Source organism: Strix uralensis, chromosome 1 (genome assembly GCF_047716275.1).
Source record: "Strix uralensis isolate ZFMK-TIS-50842 chromosome 1, bStrUra1, whole genome shotgun sequence".
Taxonomy (NCBI): Eukaryota; Metazoa; Chordata; class Aves; order Strigiformes; family Strigidae; genus Strix; species Strix uralensis.
This window is the reverse complement of record NC_133972.1, coordinates 63,980,152-63,995,249: the sequence shown is the minus strand read 5'-3', so window position 1 is coordinate 63,995,249 and position 15,098 is coordinate 63,980,152. Positions and strand designations below refer to the sequence as shown.

The following is a 15,098-nucleotide window of genomic DNA, read 5'->3' as shown; positions in this document are numbered from 1 at the left end:
TTTGCTGGCTGACTGCTGTATTACAGCAAAGAAAGTTTCTCAATGGTTTCAGCAAAGATTGAATAGAAAATATGCAGAATGGCACCCAATTCAAATTTCTGTCATCTCTCTGCATTGCACTGAAACATGTGCAATAGGGGTATCTAAAAATTTATTTGCAGAATCTGAAGATTAGTAGAGAAGCTACAGAGCAGCACATGAAAAGACAGGGCTGAAATGGAAACTATTACACCTGAGAGATGTGGCATTCTTTAATAATTCTTATTTAAATATCTGTATTATTATCATCTACACAAAATTTAGCACATACTGATGACACCAAGATGAGGCACCATCACTCTGACGCACAGGGGAGGAGCAAGGTACCATACAGAAAGAAACGGAACTGAAATAATGGAAGCAGGATTAAATTCAATAGAGCAAAATGCAAGCTTGAACACTGCAACAAGGATTTCAGTTAGAAACCGTAACATTATAATGAAAATTACTATAGATGGGAACGAGCTGATCACAAAATGACTACACACCACCACCATCAAGCCAAAAACAAGGGGATGAAAACCTTTCAGCAGTGAGATTTAAAGAAAAAATAAAAAGTAACCAATTTTGGATGTTCTTTCAATTCTTTTTATAATTTTTTTTATACATAGAAACACACATACAAACGTTTTAACATCTTCAAGCTCATCTAGAACTTAATAGTCAGGTTCATTCATTCTGAACAGTCTTTTATTTTGAAAGCAGATACACAGAAATCAATTATTCAAAGCAAAGTATTTATTCAATATGAGTAAAAGTAGAAGGTGCAAGGAAAGCCGTATTATATGGCTTGGATTGAAAGACTGATTTAAAGCAGCTTTTTAGTCCTCACAATGGAGAACATTTACTGGTATCTTCTGCATCATTTTTTTTTTTTTTAATACAATGCATGAAAAACCTGAAGAATCAAGTAAAAATAGGTCTAAGCATGATCATGGTAAAAACAGCAAAAGTTACACAGATTTTTTTGATAGCATAGCTGATTAAAATTATTAAAATAATCTACCAGACATGATTAAATATGACCAAAAAATATAGCTACATGTGGGAAAACCAATGTGAAATAGGTCTCTTCATCATTTCAAAACACTATCAGAATATGACACCAGGAGTCCAACCTTTTCAAAGGTACCTACTTTTCCAAATACATTACCATTTCAAATTAAAGGACTAAGTATTTATATGTGTATTTCTATCAATAGTTAAAAGTAACAACATAGGCTTTGTGGTAAACACTAGTTTTCCTACGCTAACCTGCTTTTTGAAACTGGTATGAATAATTGAGAATTTTTTCACTCTATTTCAGTCATATAAATTCAGAATATAAACTGGCAAAGTAAGTATTTCCCCTGCTTAGTAGGGCATTTGCTAATTTGAACTCAACTTTTCTTTAGTCTGTATCTCTTTTTGGTCAGTCAAGTACTTCCTACATTCTGGTTACCTCAAAACTAATTAATGATACATTTCCATGCAACTCCATAAGCCTTTTTAATAAATTGCAACAGTAGATTTTATCATGAAGACCAAAGGGCCAAAGAAACCTTATTGTAAGTGTGAGCTCAGAGATCCGTATGTGGGTATTTTTGGCAGTATTGCATAAGTCTGCTACCTTTTTTCCAACTCCACCCCCTGCTACCTTTTTTCCACCCCACCCCCTATTTCCTTACTGGTTTGAGCATTCATGTCTTTTTACTCACTTCTGTGCTCCCTGAGACAACAGCTTTGTCCACGTTCACCGATAGCTGCTCTTCAGTCTGGCAGACTCCCAATGACCACTCCGCACAGCGGTGATGAGCCCAGCAATGACCTAATGCATTATGAAAGAAGAAAAGCTTTGGTTGTACAACTCTGTCAAGCACTTCCTGTAAGTATGGAACTTAGTTCCAGTAGTAAATACTTGCCAGATAAAAAGAATAGTCTCTCTTGCTCCTGTTCTTCTTGTTGCAACATTTAATGCCTTTATTACCATACACTGAATATACTGCAATTACTATCAGACACTATATATACACTGCAATTTTCTTTTATATATAACACACCTTCCTCTTCATTTCAGCATGTTCTGTGTATCTGTTTCAAATTTTCAGATGCCTGATCACGTAATCATAAGTGGGCTGTATATGATTCTGACTTTATGATTCTATATGCAATGTTGGTGAGACACACACAGAGTTGCATTTGATCTTACATTTCACTGTAGATAACCTTTGTCTGTGCATGTACTCTTAATTTACGATTCCCAAGGACCAGATACAGATCTGTATGTTCATGTAGAACATGCTCACATGATGCTTTAGGATTCTACACAGAACTTTTAAAAGCTCAAAATACAGCATGAACAGAAACACCATATAAATGACTGAGAAAACTGTGTCAATACAACAATCACATTATAGAAATATAATTAGAAATATTTATCTACGTAACAAAAAAATTCAGAGTCTGCAGAATTCAACAGGTACCTCTTAGAAGAAGTTTCTAATTCAATTCTGGGAAAAGCAATGTAAATGATGCATACTTCTGAAGGAATTCTGTGACAGCTTTATACTAGATTAGAAATGATGCTTTACATTAGCTGCTGAAATTAGGTACTTCGTCAACTTAATCATTCAGCAACAAAAAAAACGCCCCCACAAATCTCTGTAAAGGCTTGGGAAGAGTCTTCTACAAATAGCAGCAACTTAAAAAAACTTAGATTGATAAACACCCCCCCGCCCATCCACACACACTATGGAATAACTATTTAAAGCAAACCATTAAATTGGTTTGTTTTTTTTTTTTTTACTAGACTTTGAAATGAGTTTCCACACTCATGAAAGAATGACATTTATATTATTGCACAAATATATTTCCATTTTTGAGGCAAAATATGTGAGTGAACTACGAGCACCAAACATTTGGACATAGATGCTTTCTGAAAAAGTAATTCATAATTGAGTAAAAAGAAAAGTTCCATTAAAATGGAAGAGTAGATGACAAACCAGACAGTTTTCTGACAGAAAACCTGCAGATACTGGAAACGTGCAAGTGTATTATGCCTCTGTTGTTCTAGAAATATTGCTCTTTTCAATCTCCCATTCCATTATTTCCAATAACCTCACATTAGCAAGTGGAGATTAGGTAAGGCTACAGGAATAGGACTTTTAAGAATTATATTAAGCTGTGTCTCATTTCTTTTTCCTTTTCTCCCCAAAATACAATCATGATACTGAAGATACTACTACCTGAACACCCAGTTCAGCAGTAGATTACAAATATTTCCCATACAAAGCTGACAACAATTCTGTCCATTACTGGAAGAGGAGTAACACTGCTGTAACTGACAGTAACAGTAACACTGACAAAAGCTACAAAAGCATCATCAAACACTTGACAAACACCAGAGTACAGAAAACCAACAGCTGAAAAGCTTCACTCACTGTTATTGTAGCCACTGGACAGGCTAAAAAGGAAGATAGCAGGGTATCTTACCTGTTGGCTCAAATAAGGCTTGAACATCAATGTCATCTGGTAAGCCAACTAAACTGAGTTCATCCCAGAATTTGACAACCTGATCGTCAGAAGCAGTTTGGGTGCTTACACTTGTACATGATGCTATACTCGATCGAGATCTGTATCGGGGAGCAGAAAAACAAACTTAGAGGTGACCACATTCTTTGTTCAATTAGGTAAGATACTTGTAAACAATCCAAAAGTCAGGGAAAGTGAATATCAATTTTTCCAAACATGATAAAATATAAATCAACATAAATAAAAGTCTTTCCTCCTCATACTTTAGCCTAACATTTTTTTCCCAATACCAAAGTTTTCAGTTAAACCTGCTATTCAACAGACAAAAAAAAAAATTGCTTGGTAAAATGCTCCTTTCCCTAGCCCACTCTCTTCCAATTCTTCAGGACACAAATGCTTCTTTTTTTTTTAAGTCCACTGCTGTTTGATATCAAAACTTGCCCAACCCTAGGAATGGAGGTTACATTAGGTAACAGCAAACAGTCTGTGTTACTCTAGGAACGAAGAGGTGTAGAAGGAAGAAAAAGAGAGTGGTCTAAGTGGTGAGCACCAGCTGCAGTTTTCATATGGCCCTCTCCCTGCAGTCTTAACAGCTGTTCCAGGGTACAGCACTGACAGTATTCTCAAAGTAGACTGCCACCGCCAGAGGTAAAGTGCCTAGATAAAATACAGCAACTATGGGGGAAAGGTAGAAAAAGGACCAGTAGTGAAAAAGCTGCTTGGAAACAAATATTTTTATCCAATGCCACCAAGATGTTAAAAAAAAAAAAAAAGGGGGGGGGGGGAGGGGCATACAGGAGGAAAGGAGTGTGGGGGAATTTAAAAATGCAGTGATACAAAGACTACTATATTGTGCTGACATGGGAGGATCTAGCTGATAACCTTATTAATTTGTTCACCAAATTCTACTCTCAACAGAAAACAATTAATAAAACTCAGATTACTCCATTTAAAAAAAAAAAAAAAAAAAAAAAGAAAGTGATGACTCCTCCTTTATTTCCTGCAGGCAAAAACCTATCTTGGACATCTAAGGATGTGCCTGCTTAGGCTTACTGATAAAAAGAGACCAGATGTCTGATGCTTCAACAGTTGGTAGAAAAGGTGGTGCTGCGCTTTCTATTAACGTTCTTCCAACTTCATTATTCTCCCCCATTAATCTCGCAAACATACGCATTTGCTGTTGCTTCTGAGTTTTTGGATTTGAGACAGCAAAAAAACACCTCTTTCCTGAATGCTTTCCTTCTTGTAACTTCTAAAAAGATTTTGAAAAATGACCTACCACCCATAAGCCAAGAGATAGAGTAAGCACTGGAATTTTAACCTGCAATAACTTTACCTTCCTGAAAACGATGCACGCTTTACTTTAGCAATTACATTCAGAAATACATGAAAAAGACCTTAGCTTACTGGGAAGAGAGTAACATCCCTCTTGCACCACCAAAGAAATTTTACATTTTCACAATCCATGTCATGACAAGCTAAACATCAAGCAAAAACCCAAACTGTTAACTCTGAGTCAACATTAAGACTCCCCTCAATAAAGCATTACATTAACCCATGCTGTTCAACGAAGCTGGTTCCTGAACACCGCCCATGTCCACTGGAGCCACTTCTAACATTAAACTGTTACCCAAAACACAGGAAGTAAAAGGAACATTAAGAAAAAACAAAATCCCCATTCACAAGGCCTTTTTATTAATATGAAAGCTTTCTCATAAGATCAAACCAATCCATTTAAAGAACATCCCAATTTACTTTGCAATTTCATCCTGAACAGAAACACTTTCCACCCCATCCTGATCTTTAGTACTTAGTCCTTTTGTAAATAAAACTTCGTATGCCTATAACACAGAGTAACTGTCTGAGGGGAGGGGGTTCGTTTTATTAGCTTTAAGAAAAGGAGTATTTCCCTATGGGCATTACACAACGAGCATTCTTACACCACCGACACAATTATATAACCGTATGCTGTGTGCCTCTCAGCAAGGACAAAACACACTAACTAAACAGCGTCTCCAGCACTAAGCACCGCGCTGGCGCTGAGTATTAACACATTTGAGACGTTAAGTTTAACAGAGCTAACCGAACACGCACTAATTAAACATTTTTGGAGTGTCTTTTGGTCAGATTTGAAGAACAGCGGCCCTGCCGGGCCCGCGACGCCGCAGCCCCTCAGGAGGCCGCGGCCCCTCAGGCGGCTCCGCTTCACGGGCGGGCGCGGCCGCCGCCGCCGTTATTGTTTCGCTTCCTCGGCCGCGCCCCGCGGGCTGGCGGCGGCGGCCCCGCGCCCGCAGCCAATCCCCGGCCTCCAGCGCGGCGCGGCCGGGCCCGGGCCCGGCGGCCGCCCACAACCCCGCAGCGGCCGCCCACAGCCCCCGCCGCCGCCCGGCCCCCGAGGCTGCCGCGCAGCCGCCGCTGAGCGCTCCGCGTGTTCCCAGCGGCCGCTGAACGAAACCGCGTCGGGCCGGGGGCCAGCAGAAGAATCCCTACACGCGCGGGAAAACTCGTGTGCAGGTAGATTTAGAAACGCGCGTCTCCGAGCACTCCCATCTTCACCGCCACCGCCAGACACGCCGTGCATCGGACAGAACTGCCCCGCGGCCTTGTGTGCGTCCCTGCCCTTTCTCAGCCATACTGAAACGTGGAACTAAGCCGAGAGGGCTCGGGACGCTGCCCTTCGACGGCGAAAACCGCCCTGCTGGGAAACCTGCCAACGAACCCCACTTCGGATGGGTAAAAACCGTGTGCTGTGGCCAGCAGCAGCGCTGTCGCCACTGCAAGAGGGCACTCTGCAGGGCAAGGGGGACAAGCTTCAACGAGAGGGGCAGAGGCTTCTAGTTACTCCAGCCTACAGAATACACGCGGCGTCAGAAGTCCATTATCTCCTCTCGTGCCATACTTCAGAAGCAGATCTGTGCTATACAAGAACTATGTGTCTTTTCTGTGTTCTTCCAGAGCAAAGATTCGCACTGGAGGGGAGAGACCAAGCTTTTAAAAGCAGAAGAGACAGCTATTCCTATACTGCTTGCATTTTGTTTTGTGGGGTTTTTTTTAAATTACTAATATTAATGACCTGCATTTTCACAAATACAAGTTATTTCCCTGTTGCAGTACAGTATCAGTAAAGATACCTCCTGAACTTCATGCAAAACAAACAAAAAACCCCTATTTATTGTAGAACAGACTTACTTCTTCTGTCCTCTCTGTTTGCGCGGCACTGAGTTTTGCCTTGGAGTTCTCTCACAAGCTCCATCGGTGCTGTCGCTGGCTTCACTCTTATTTAAAGGCTGGTTTTTCCATGGGATAACATACCCAGGAGTTGGACTGAATTGTTTTAAGTCTCCTTGTCCTAATGAGCTCCTTTCTCCACAGTAACAAAAGGCGCAGAGTTGTTCGCTGTGAAAGGGAAGATAATTACTTCTTTTTAGGGAGGAAACAGCAGAGGATACACCATCAAAGACCAACTTTCATGCCAATTTAACCCTTTATAACTAAACAATAAAAGCTCAAAACAAAAAAAGTGCTGTCAGGTATCAGAATTCAGCATTCAAGAACACTACTTCCAGCTAATTTGAAGTTACATTAACAGAACCTTTTTGGTCACAGAAGCGCATGATTAACAAAACAAAAAAAAAAAGCCAACCCACATATAATATTCAAATTATTAATATAACCTTTTTGTTAAAAAAATCTGTATATCTAGACACATGCTTGCTAGAAGAATGGAAGAAGTTAACACCTCAACCCATTAAAAGAACTTAGTGTCACCATCACAGAAAAGGCAAAGCTCCGCCTTTTTGCAAGTGGTTAGAACATTACTACACATACACCTTTCTGTAAGCACGTACACCTTACGTGTAACACAGTGTGTAAATACCAAAAGGTTTAATGAAACATGGAAAAAAAAATGGAATAATGAGAAAATCACAGCCATGGCTACAGTCACACCTACCAGGGCATGCGACATATCCTCATTTAATATTTAAAAACAAAACAATACCTAGAAGTTTTACTAGAGGAAATCTGTATTTACAGAACTGTGACCGCTACAATATCCCTGTACCATTTGCAATTATGTTTTAACATGCATAACATAGCAACAGCACTGAAATGACAGCTCTGACAGCGCTCCTTGTGTCACATCATATGGAAGCTACTGAAAAATATTTCTATAATAAACATATCTACAAACTTAAAATGTGAACTTCTGCAACTAATGCAGTTTGCATTAAAGGAAGGCCATTTAACACATTTTTTTTATGCTTAAATGAGCAATTCTGTTTTCTTCATATTTATGCCCCTAAGACCCCAAAAAGATGCCTCAGGGAATCAGGCACTCGGATGGAGGCTTGATTTTGCCTGGATCCCATTTAAATAGATTTTCGTGCATCTCCAAGGTGGCACATTGGGGTCTGGGGCACTCTGTACTGGGTGGGTGAGTGAGGGAAGTAAGGTGGGAGGAAGAGAAAACCTTATGGCTAAACTCCTGTATAATATTCACTAAATTCTGGGGGGGGAAAGAGAGTGCCTGTGCTTTTCAGCCAGGTGAGGCAAGAGCAGCAACAGAAAAAGACAGAAGTAGAAAAGGAAAGTTCCAGATCATAATAGAAGGTCCTGAGAATCCAGCAAAGCCCCTTAGATTTGTTTTAACATACTCTGAGATGGGTCTTTTTGCCCTCACCATAGACCCCCTAGGGGGGGAAGAAAAAAAAGAAGAAAGAAAATACAAGTCGGTAGTAAAATGTCTTTGAACTGCTCTACTATTACAGTACTGGTAATACCAGACAGTCAGATGCTAAAGAAGGGAGCAGCATGTCACAAGCCCAAAGTGACGCCCAGAATAAAGCCAAATACTTCTGCTCTATAGGTAAGATTGCACTTTCTCTAAGGCAGACAAACCTTTGGGGACATGCAGGTTGGTTTTCAGGTAAAATAGGTCCCAGTCATGGTACTCAAATTAAGACCCTACCATATTACTGTTTGGGAACATTCTTCCTCATATTCGTGGCCTTGGATGCACATGCCTCACTGATCCTGCCTGGACACAGGGCCAGTGTGAGCCAGCACAACCCTGGAGTTGATGGTAAATGTCTGATATGTTCTAGAAATCTTTAGAAAAAGGTACCCAAACATATGAAGATGCGAAGAAAATATGGATAAATACAGCATAAGAAAAGGGAAAAATTAATAGTTACAGCTAAACAGCGCATAATGTCTATTTTAAGACCAGTTTTCAATGTGATAGAGCAACAAATTTTTATTTTGATGTCAGTGAATATAGCCACTAGACGACCAGTGAAACTGGATCTGGCCTCGCAGGCAGTTTGTAAGAAGGGAAAGCAAAGCTATTTATGCTAGTTGAGATGAGAGAGACTTGTGAGGAGACTTAAGAGATTTAAACAGGCAGCACCATGGTATATAAATTACACTAGTTACAAACACAAGATTATCCACAGTGGAATAAATAATTATTCATACATCCTGTTAGGATAGACTATCACTGCTCATTAAAAGACTCGAGGATAATTATGACTAAATAAACAAAGCTCCTTAAAGTGAAGCCGTAGCAAGTATGCAATAATGTTAAGGTTTATGAAAGAGAAATATGAAACAGTAATTAGAAACAAAAGAAAACAAACTTTTAAAGTGGTATTATTTGAAAAAGGAATACAGGTGTAAGGCAGATATTTCTGGAGCCTGTAAGGCACCTCCGGTATCACAACTTCCAACAGTAGCTTTCTGCAGGCAGAGTCAAGTGAAACAACAGGAGCAGCGAGATTCACAGCTACTCTGCAGCATGGTGCGGACAGCTGTGAAGCTGTCAAGAATCATATGGTTTGTGCTACTGCTCCTGCTCCAGCAAAGCCAGGGACCGCAGCTGAAGCAAGCACTGGAGTGCTCGCTGCGAGGAGGGGGCTGGGGGAGCCCTTTGCTGAGGGCTCACGAGCACAGAGATGCAGTGGTAAAAGACAGGAGCAGCAGAATGTTCCCAGACCACAGCCAAGAGACTGTGGGGCTGAGAGAGAAGGGAGGGATTATAAAAGGGGGGAAAAAAAGGTTTCACACTTTCAAGGGAGGATAAGCAGGGGGGCTTCAAATGTATCAAGCACCCAGAAACAACCAGCGGCAGCGTAACACCCTGGCTAGCATCTGGATGCTGGAGAGACCCTCCACGGGAAAGCCATGGTCCTCCACATCCCAACCTGTCACACTGCCGATTTGTCATGCAGTACAAAGTGGCCAGTTCCATCACGTTAGCCTTTTAGGTTTAAGTGCTCAGTAAATATTTTAAGTTATGTCTGTATAGGCAGAAGGTAGAGTTTTTTATTCTTATCATCTGAGGACTGCAGAAAGTACTTACAAATCTACTTTCCATATGTCAATATGCAATTAGAGGATCTAAATCTGTGATGCAAGAAGAGCTCTCATATTGAAGATAACGAAATTGAGATACTGGCAACTCTTAAGATCAAATCCTAGATCTGTTATCATAATTAGCATATTTTCAGAACAGGCTAATTCAAAATGGGATAACAAGCAAGAGACGATGTGTCACATATCTTTTTAGAAGCTAGTAGGGAAAAAAAGAAAGAGAAAGCTCACCAATACTCCATTTAAGATATATCTATGATGCTCCAAACCAAAATATAAATTCATCATTATTTCTAACTTCAACTTAATTCCTAAATTTTCCCAGAACAAATGCCACTTTTTCATATAGGTTTAAAATTCCACAGGTGGTTTACTACCAGTAGGTGCTTATATTGCCTCACCTCATCCCAAAGAATTTCATACATCTGTATGCACACAAATGTTAATACATAATGCAGAGGAAAAAAATATATTCAAAACAAACCAGACATACTACCAGGTTTAGGGGATGCAGTAAGAGTCAATAAGACTAATAACGTCTGAAGCTTATGTCTGATTCCTACCAAGCCATGAGAGGAGATCCAGACTTGGATCTTGTAAGAAAGACGCCCTTTCTAACAAGAAACATGTAGATCTCAATACTCTGCTGCAGCCATTTTCTTCTACAAGTTCTTATTTCATTGAGTTGTCTGGTCAGTGCCTCCTCCTCACACGGAATTTACTTAACCCCCCAACAAGAATCTAAGATGCTACAATCCTCCCCAGTCCACATCCCAACAAAGGAAACCAAAATGCCCTCCGGCCAGTTAATCCTGGAGGAAGGGAGAACCGTCACTATTTCCTCTACTTGACCAACGACATACAGTCATTAGGACTCATCCTAAAACACAGACTTTCCCACTGAACAGAGTTCATTTCAACACATGCAGTTATTAGGCAACTAGTTGCACAACATTAAATTACAACCAGAGAAGGAGAAACATCTGTTTTGCTTGCAAATATTCAGTCAGAGAATTAAGGTAAAACTGACAGTCCCCAAAACTTTTTTTAACAGAATTAAGGCTGACCATCAGGATTACTAACACTTTAAGCACACCAAGTGCCGCTCTAGTTATGCTCCCAAGAGTAAGCAGAAGCCCCTCCTGTTTTCTTCTGAGTTGGGAAATGGCACTGGGGTATCCTGCATTAGCCAAGGCTTCTTAATAATAAGCAGATGTGCAGACTGACTTATGTAAACATGTTTTGTTTACGCGGTGTCCCATATCTCACAGATCTACACTTGTGTCTGCACAAGTACTGTGCTGTGCAGTTGGTAGAAATCTTCAGATTGGTCCACATGAGTTTGTGCAACTCTCAACAGTATCAGATGTGACCTCTCACTCTCCTGCCTATTTTTCATGCCTGGCTAGAAGGCATGACAGTTTGTAATGATATGGGGCACTGCCATCCGCCCGCAACTCTGTGTATACAGCTGGGGGAATAAATTCCCCTTCCTTATTTTCATAGGAGTAACTTCCTTCTGTGTCACCAGGATCCCCATACAGCTGAACGCCAAGACAGACAGCAAGTGTCCTACATTGAGCACATCTACCAGTAAGACACTTTTAAATTATACGACCCTTTTAGTACTAAATGGTGAAGGAGGCAGACTGAAGAACAGGCAGCCGCCTGTTCTGCAGAAAGATGTTAAAGGTCCCCTTCTTTCAGGAGAACATGCACAGGGGAATCCCAAGCATCCTACAGAGATGAACAGAGCTGTTAACAGCAGGAGATAAACAAACTCATGTATTCAGCTCAAGAGATGCTCTTCTCTTACCTTTTCTCAAATCCCTCCCAGCCTACTGTGGGACACCAATTATCAAAGTTTTACTGTGCATTCAACTTTTCAATCAATCTTATTAAAAGTGCGGGTCATTTCTGCTGTTTAAACCGGAAAAGGTAATGGATATCCAAGAAAACCCAAGGCATGGCAGTTCCAGTAAGATCCACTAACTATAACCATCACCTTAACATTAAATACTAAGTTACAAATGATCACTACTACCATTTGCCACAATAATGACTGCACTAAAGTTAAAAAAAATTGGAAAGCGTAAAAATAAAAATCTATTTCATTCCCACTTTGGGTTGAAAAAGAAGGTGAAGAGGCTATCATTTGATTTTTGCTATGAGTTAATTTGTTTTTAAAGGAATTATGCAATAATTTTCCTCAGTGTCTGGAAATGCCTTCAGGATGTCTTCTTCACACACACTTTAGCATTTTTGAAAGGTGAAACTGAGAAGTGTAAAACCCTGGGTTGTGTCTGCAAAGTTGTTACAGAAATTTAAAATGTTTTTAACATCTATTTTTCACAATTAAAATTAAGCTCAACACAATGAAATAGAATATTTGGGAGCAAAACAGAACTTCAGAGCAACGTTTGTCCTGATTATCAAAGCAGACTGATGAGGATTGGCCTTGACAATTCTTTTCCCATCTAACCCTGTTAGTAGTTTTCACATATGTTAAAAGGCTAAATTAAACGCTACAGGGGACTTACTGTTTATTTAGCTGCGCCAAGTTGTGCTAATGCACAAACTACTTTGCCTTCTCTCTCATTTTATGTTGTGTTATTTAAAGAGTAAATTGGTTTTCTCCTTAGTGAAGATGCACCGTTGTATCATTTATGTAAATTCAAATCAAGACCCGCAAGCTGCATTTTAAGTGAAAAAAAGATTTCTGGCTTAAAACAACACCACGGGGATGCATCAGTGTGAATTCTAATATATGTGAGATATTCACAGAGGTGAAGTTATTCTAAAACTCAGAGTTTTAGATTGAGGTTTTCAGCTTCATCTAAATATGCTGTAAATATCTGGACTTCAGTAATGAAGAAGGCTTGAAAGGAAACTACCGAAGAAAACTCATTAGGCGATGCATAACAACTTCACATGGATACAGGGTTACCAATCCCATAAATCACCCTTCTGAATTAATGATACCAAGGATAGAGAAGGATGAAAAGTGCAACATGGAGATACCATAAAGAGAAAGATGCAGAAGTTCTCAGCTGCAAGCTATATTTAAGCGTTTGACATGCAAAGTGTTCTCCTTCCAATAAGGAACTGAATCACAGAACAACTTGAAATTTTGAAGTGGTTTGACACTGTTACACGAAGTTGGTTTTGAAACAAGCATTTAACTTACACAGCACAATTCCTTTAAAAAAAGGACGGCGGGAGAGAATTCACAGGAACTTCAGGTGAAGAGTTTTAAAACTAAGTTTTCACAAAGCAATTAAACTGCATTAGACAGTAATTGCTTTCCAATTTTTTCAAACCAGCACAGTTGGAATTCTACAGCCATATAATCAACTTAATGACACTCCTCTCATTTGAAAGAAAGAGAACATTACCCTTCAAACACCACCACCAAAACAACACATTTTACTGACATTTTAGAATTTTAAAAATATTAAAATATGCTCTTATTCACCATCAATATGTGTCAGCTTTAATTTAAACAAATGTTTAAAGCTCAGTTAGGATTTCATGTACCCTAAATGCATGAGGGGTTACCAGAATGCCAGTGCTGAATAAAGTGAACTTAGAGGTCTACTCAAAGGCCATCTAGAAATCATCTTTTAATGTCCATCTGAACTGACTCATACTCTCAAACAAAAATCCCCTATAGCAGCAACTGTGAGCATACCAGAAAGGTGATACTTCATGCAATTTTGAGAGGTGATTTAACCTCTGAGTGATAAAATCCAAAGAATAAGAAGTACTGTGGCCTATATCTTCAGTGTGCCTTTGTGCCCAGAAAGTATTGTCTGTTCAAGACAAATTCCCTCTCTTGGCAAATCAACATAGATCACACCAAAATCGCCTAAACCTCTGAGAGGTAGCAGCACCTCCTAGGAGGCAACATTATATGGACACTAAGTAGGGTCTTACTGCCTGAAAATTACTGAAATTTAACATATACTAAGTTGGCTTTAAATAGCAGTTTTTCAAGAAAGTTTCATCATCGTTCAGTCACATTAGGGAATGGAAAAACATGCTGTTCTGCATAATTCAAAGTTTGTATTTTTTCTTTGGAAATATGTTCACAGAAGAGATGAAATACAACAGAGTGGGGCTCTTTAGTCAAAACTGTGCTGGGTCAGATTAAAGGTTCATCCAGCCCCATATGGTCAGTGTTAGAAATAGGATAAGCAGATGCACAGGGGATATTAAAGAGCAGGGCAAACATATGATACTACCATGCCTTCCAGTACTTTCAGTTCAGGGCCTCCCTCTATCAGCTGTGATTCCTATATATTCACTAATTCTCAGTTTCTCTTTCATGAACTTGCCCAGTCTGCTTTTAACCTCACATAAATTTTCAGCAATCCACAACATCCTTTGGCAAAGATTTCCAAGTCACTCTATACAACTATGTGCTGTGCAAAGAATCACCTCCTTTTATTTTGCAGCTAACCCTTCAAAGTTTCATTTGATGATCCTCAGTTTCTTGCATTAAAAGATATACAGCCACCTTCCCCATGTCACCTATGATTTTGAAAGCCTCTTATCTTCCCCCTCCAATCTCTTTTACAGACTGAAGGGTCATAGCTTACTTAACTACTCCCCATAGGAAAGCTACTCAACGTTTTTGATCAACCTTTCTGCTGCTCTATGAAACTTTTTAAGTTTTACTGTATTCACTTTTGAAGTTACTAAAACACTTTCTGTAACCCTATGAAAATTAGTCCAAACTCATTTCTCCAAATGTTTCTAACCTCACCAAGTAGATCCCATGTGCTCAAGCAAAGCTTTAGCACATCGAAGCCACAAGCTCAAAACCCTCTTCACTAATTCTCAGTCCCTATGTGCAAGCAGACTCCACATGAACCATCTTTACCCCATGAACAGACATCCTTCCAGCAAAGGCTGCAGACATTCACATGGACCATCTCGGCAACCAGCTTAGGGATGCTGAAAGTCCAGATTTTGTCATTTAAATTGCATGTACTTTCAATTAGCTGTGAAATGGAAGTGAAGGAATGAATGATGAATGAATGGTCAGGGCACAACAGAGGGCTTGCTGTGCAAGGGAAATGGAAGGTGATGGAGAAACAGGACAGTTGACTGTGGGGAATAATACAGATCACACAGAAAGCCACAGGAAGCAGGAAGAAAACACAGTCTCAGCT

The 15,098-nt window shown here is 39.7% G+C and overlaps 1 protein-coding gene across 14 annotated transcripts in view; it reads right to left on the bottom strand.

The window, feature by feature from the left end:
* KMT2C (lysine methyltransferase 2C) overlaps window positions 1-15,098 on the bottom strand; it is a 200,517-nt gene that overhangs the window by 117,564 nt on the left and 67,855 nt on the right. For all 14 annotated transcript variants that reach the window (XM_074868992.1, XM_074869002.1, XM_074868983.1 and 11 more), the window contains 3 exons: window positions 6,739-6,945; window positions 3,511-3,650; window positions 1,737-1,846 (listed from right to left, as the gene is read on the bottom strand). In XM_074868992.1, the coding sequence (XP_074725093.1) occupies window positions 1,737-1,846; window positions 3,511-3,650; window positions 6,739-6,945 (457 nt within the window). The remainder of the gene's footprint in view (window positions 1-1,736; window positions 1,847-3,510; window positions 3,651-6,738; window positions 6,946-15,098) is intronic.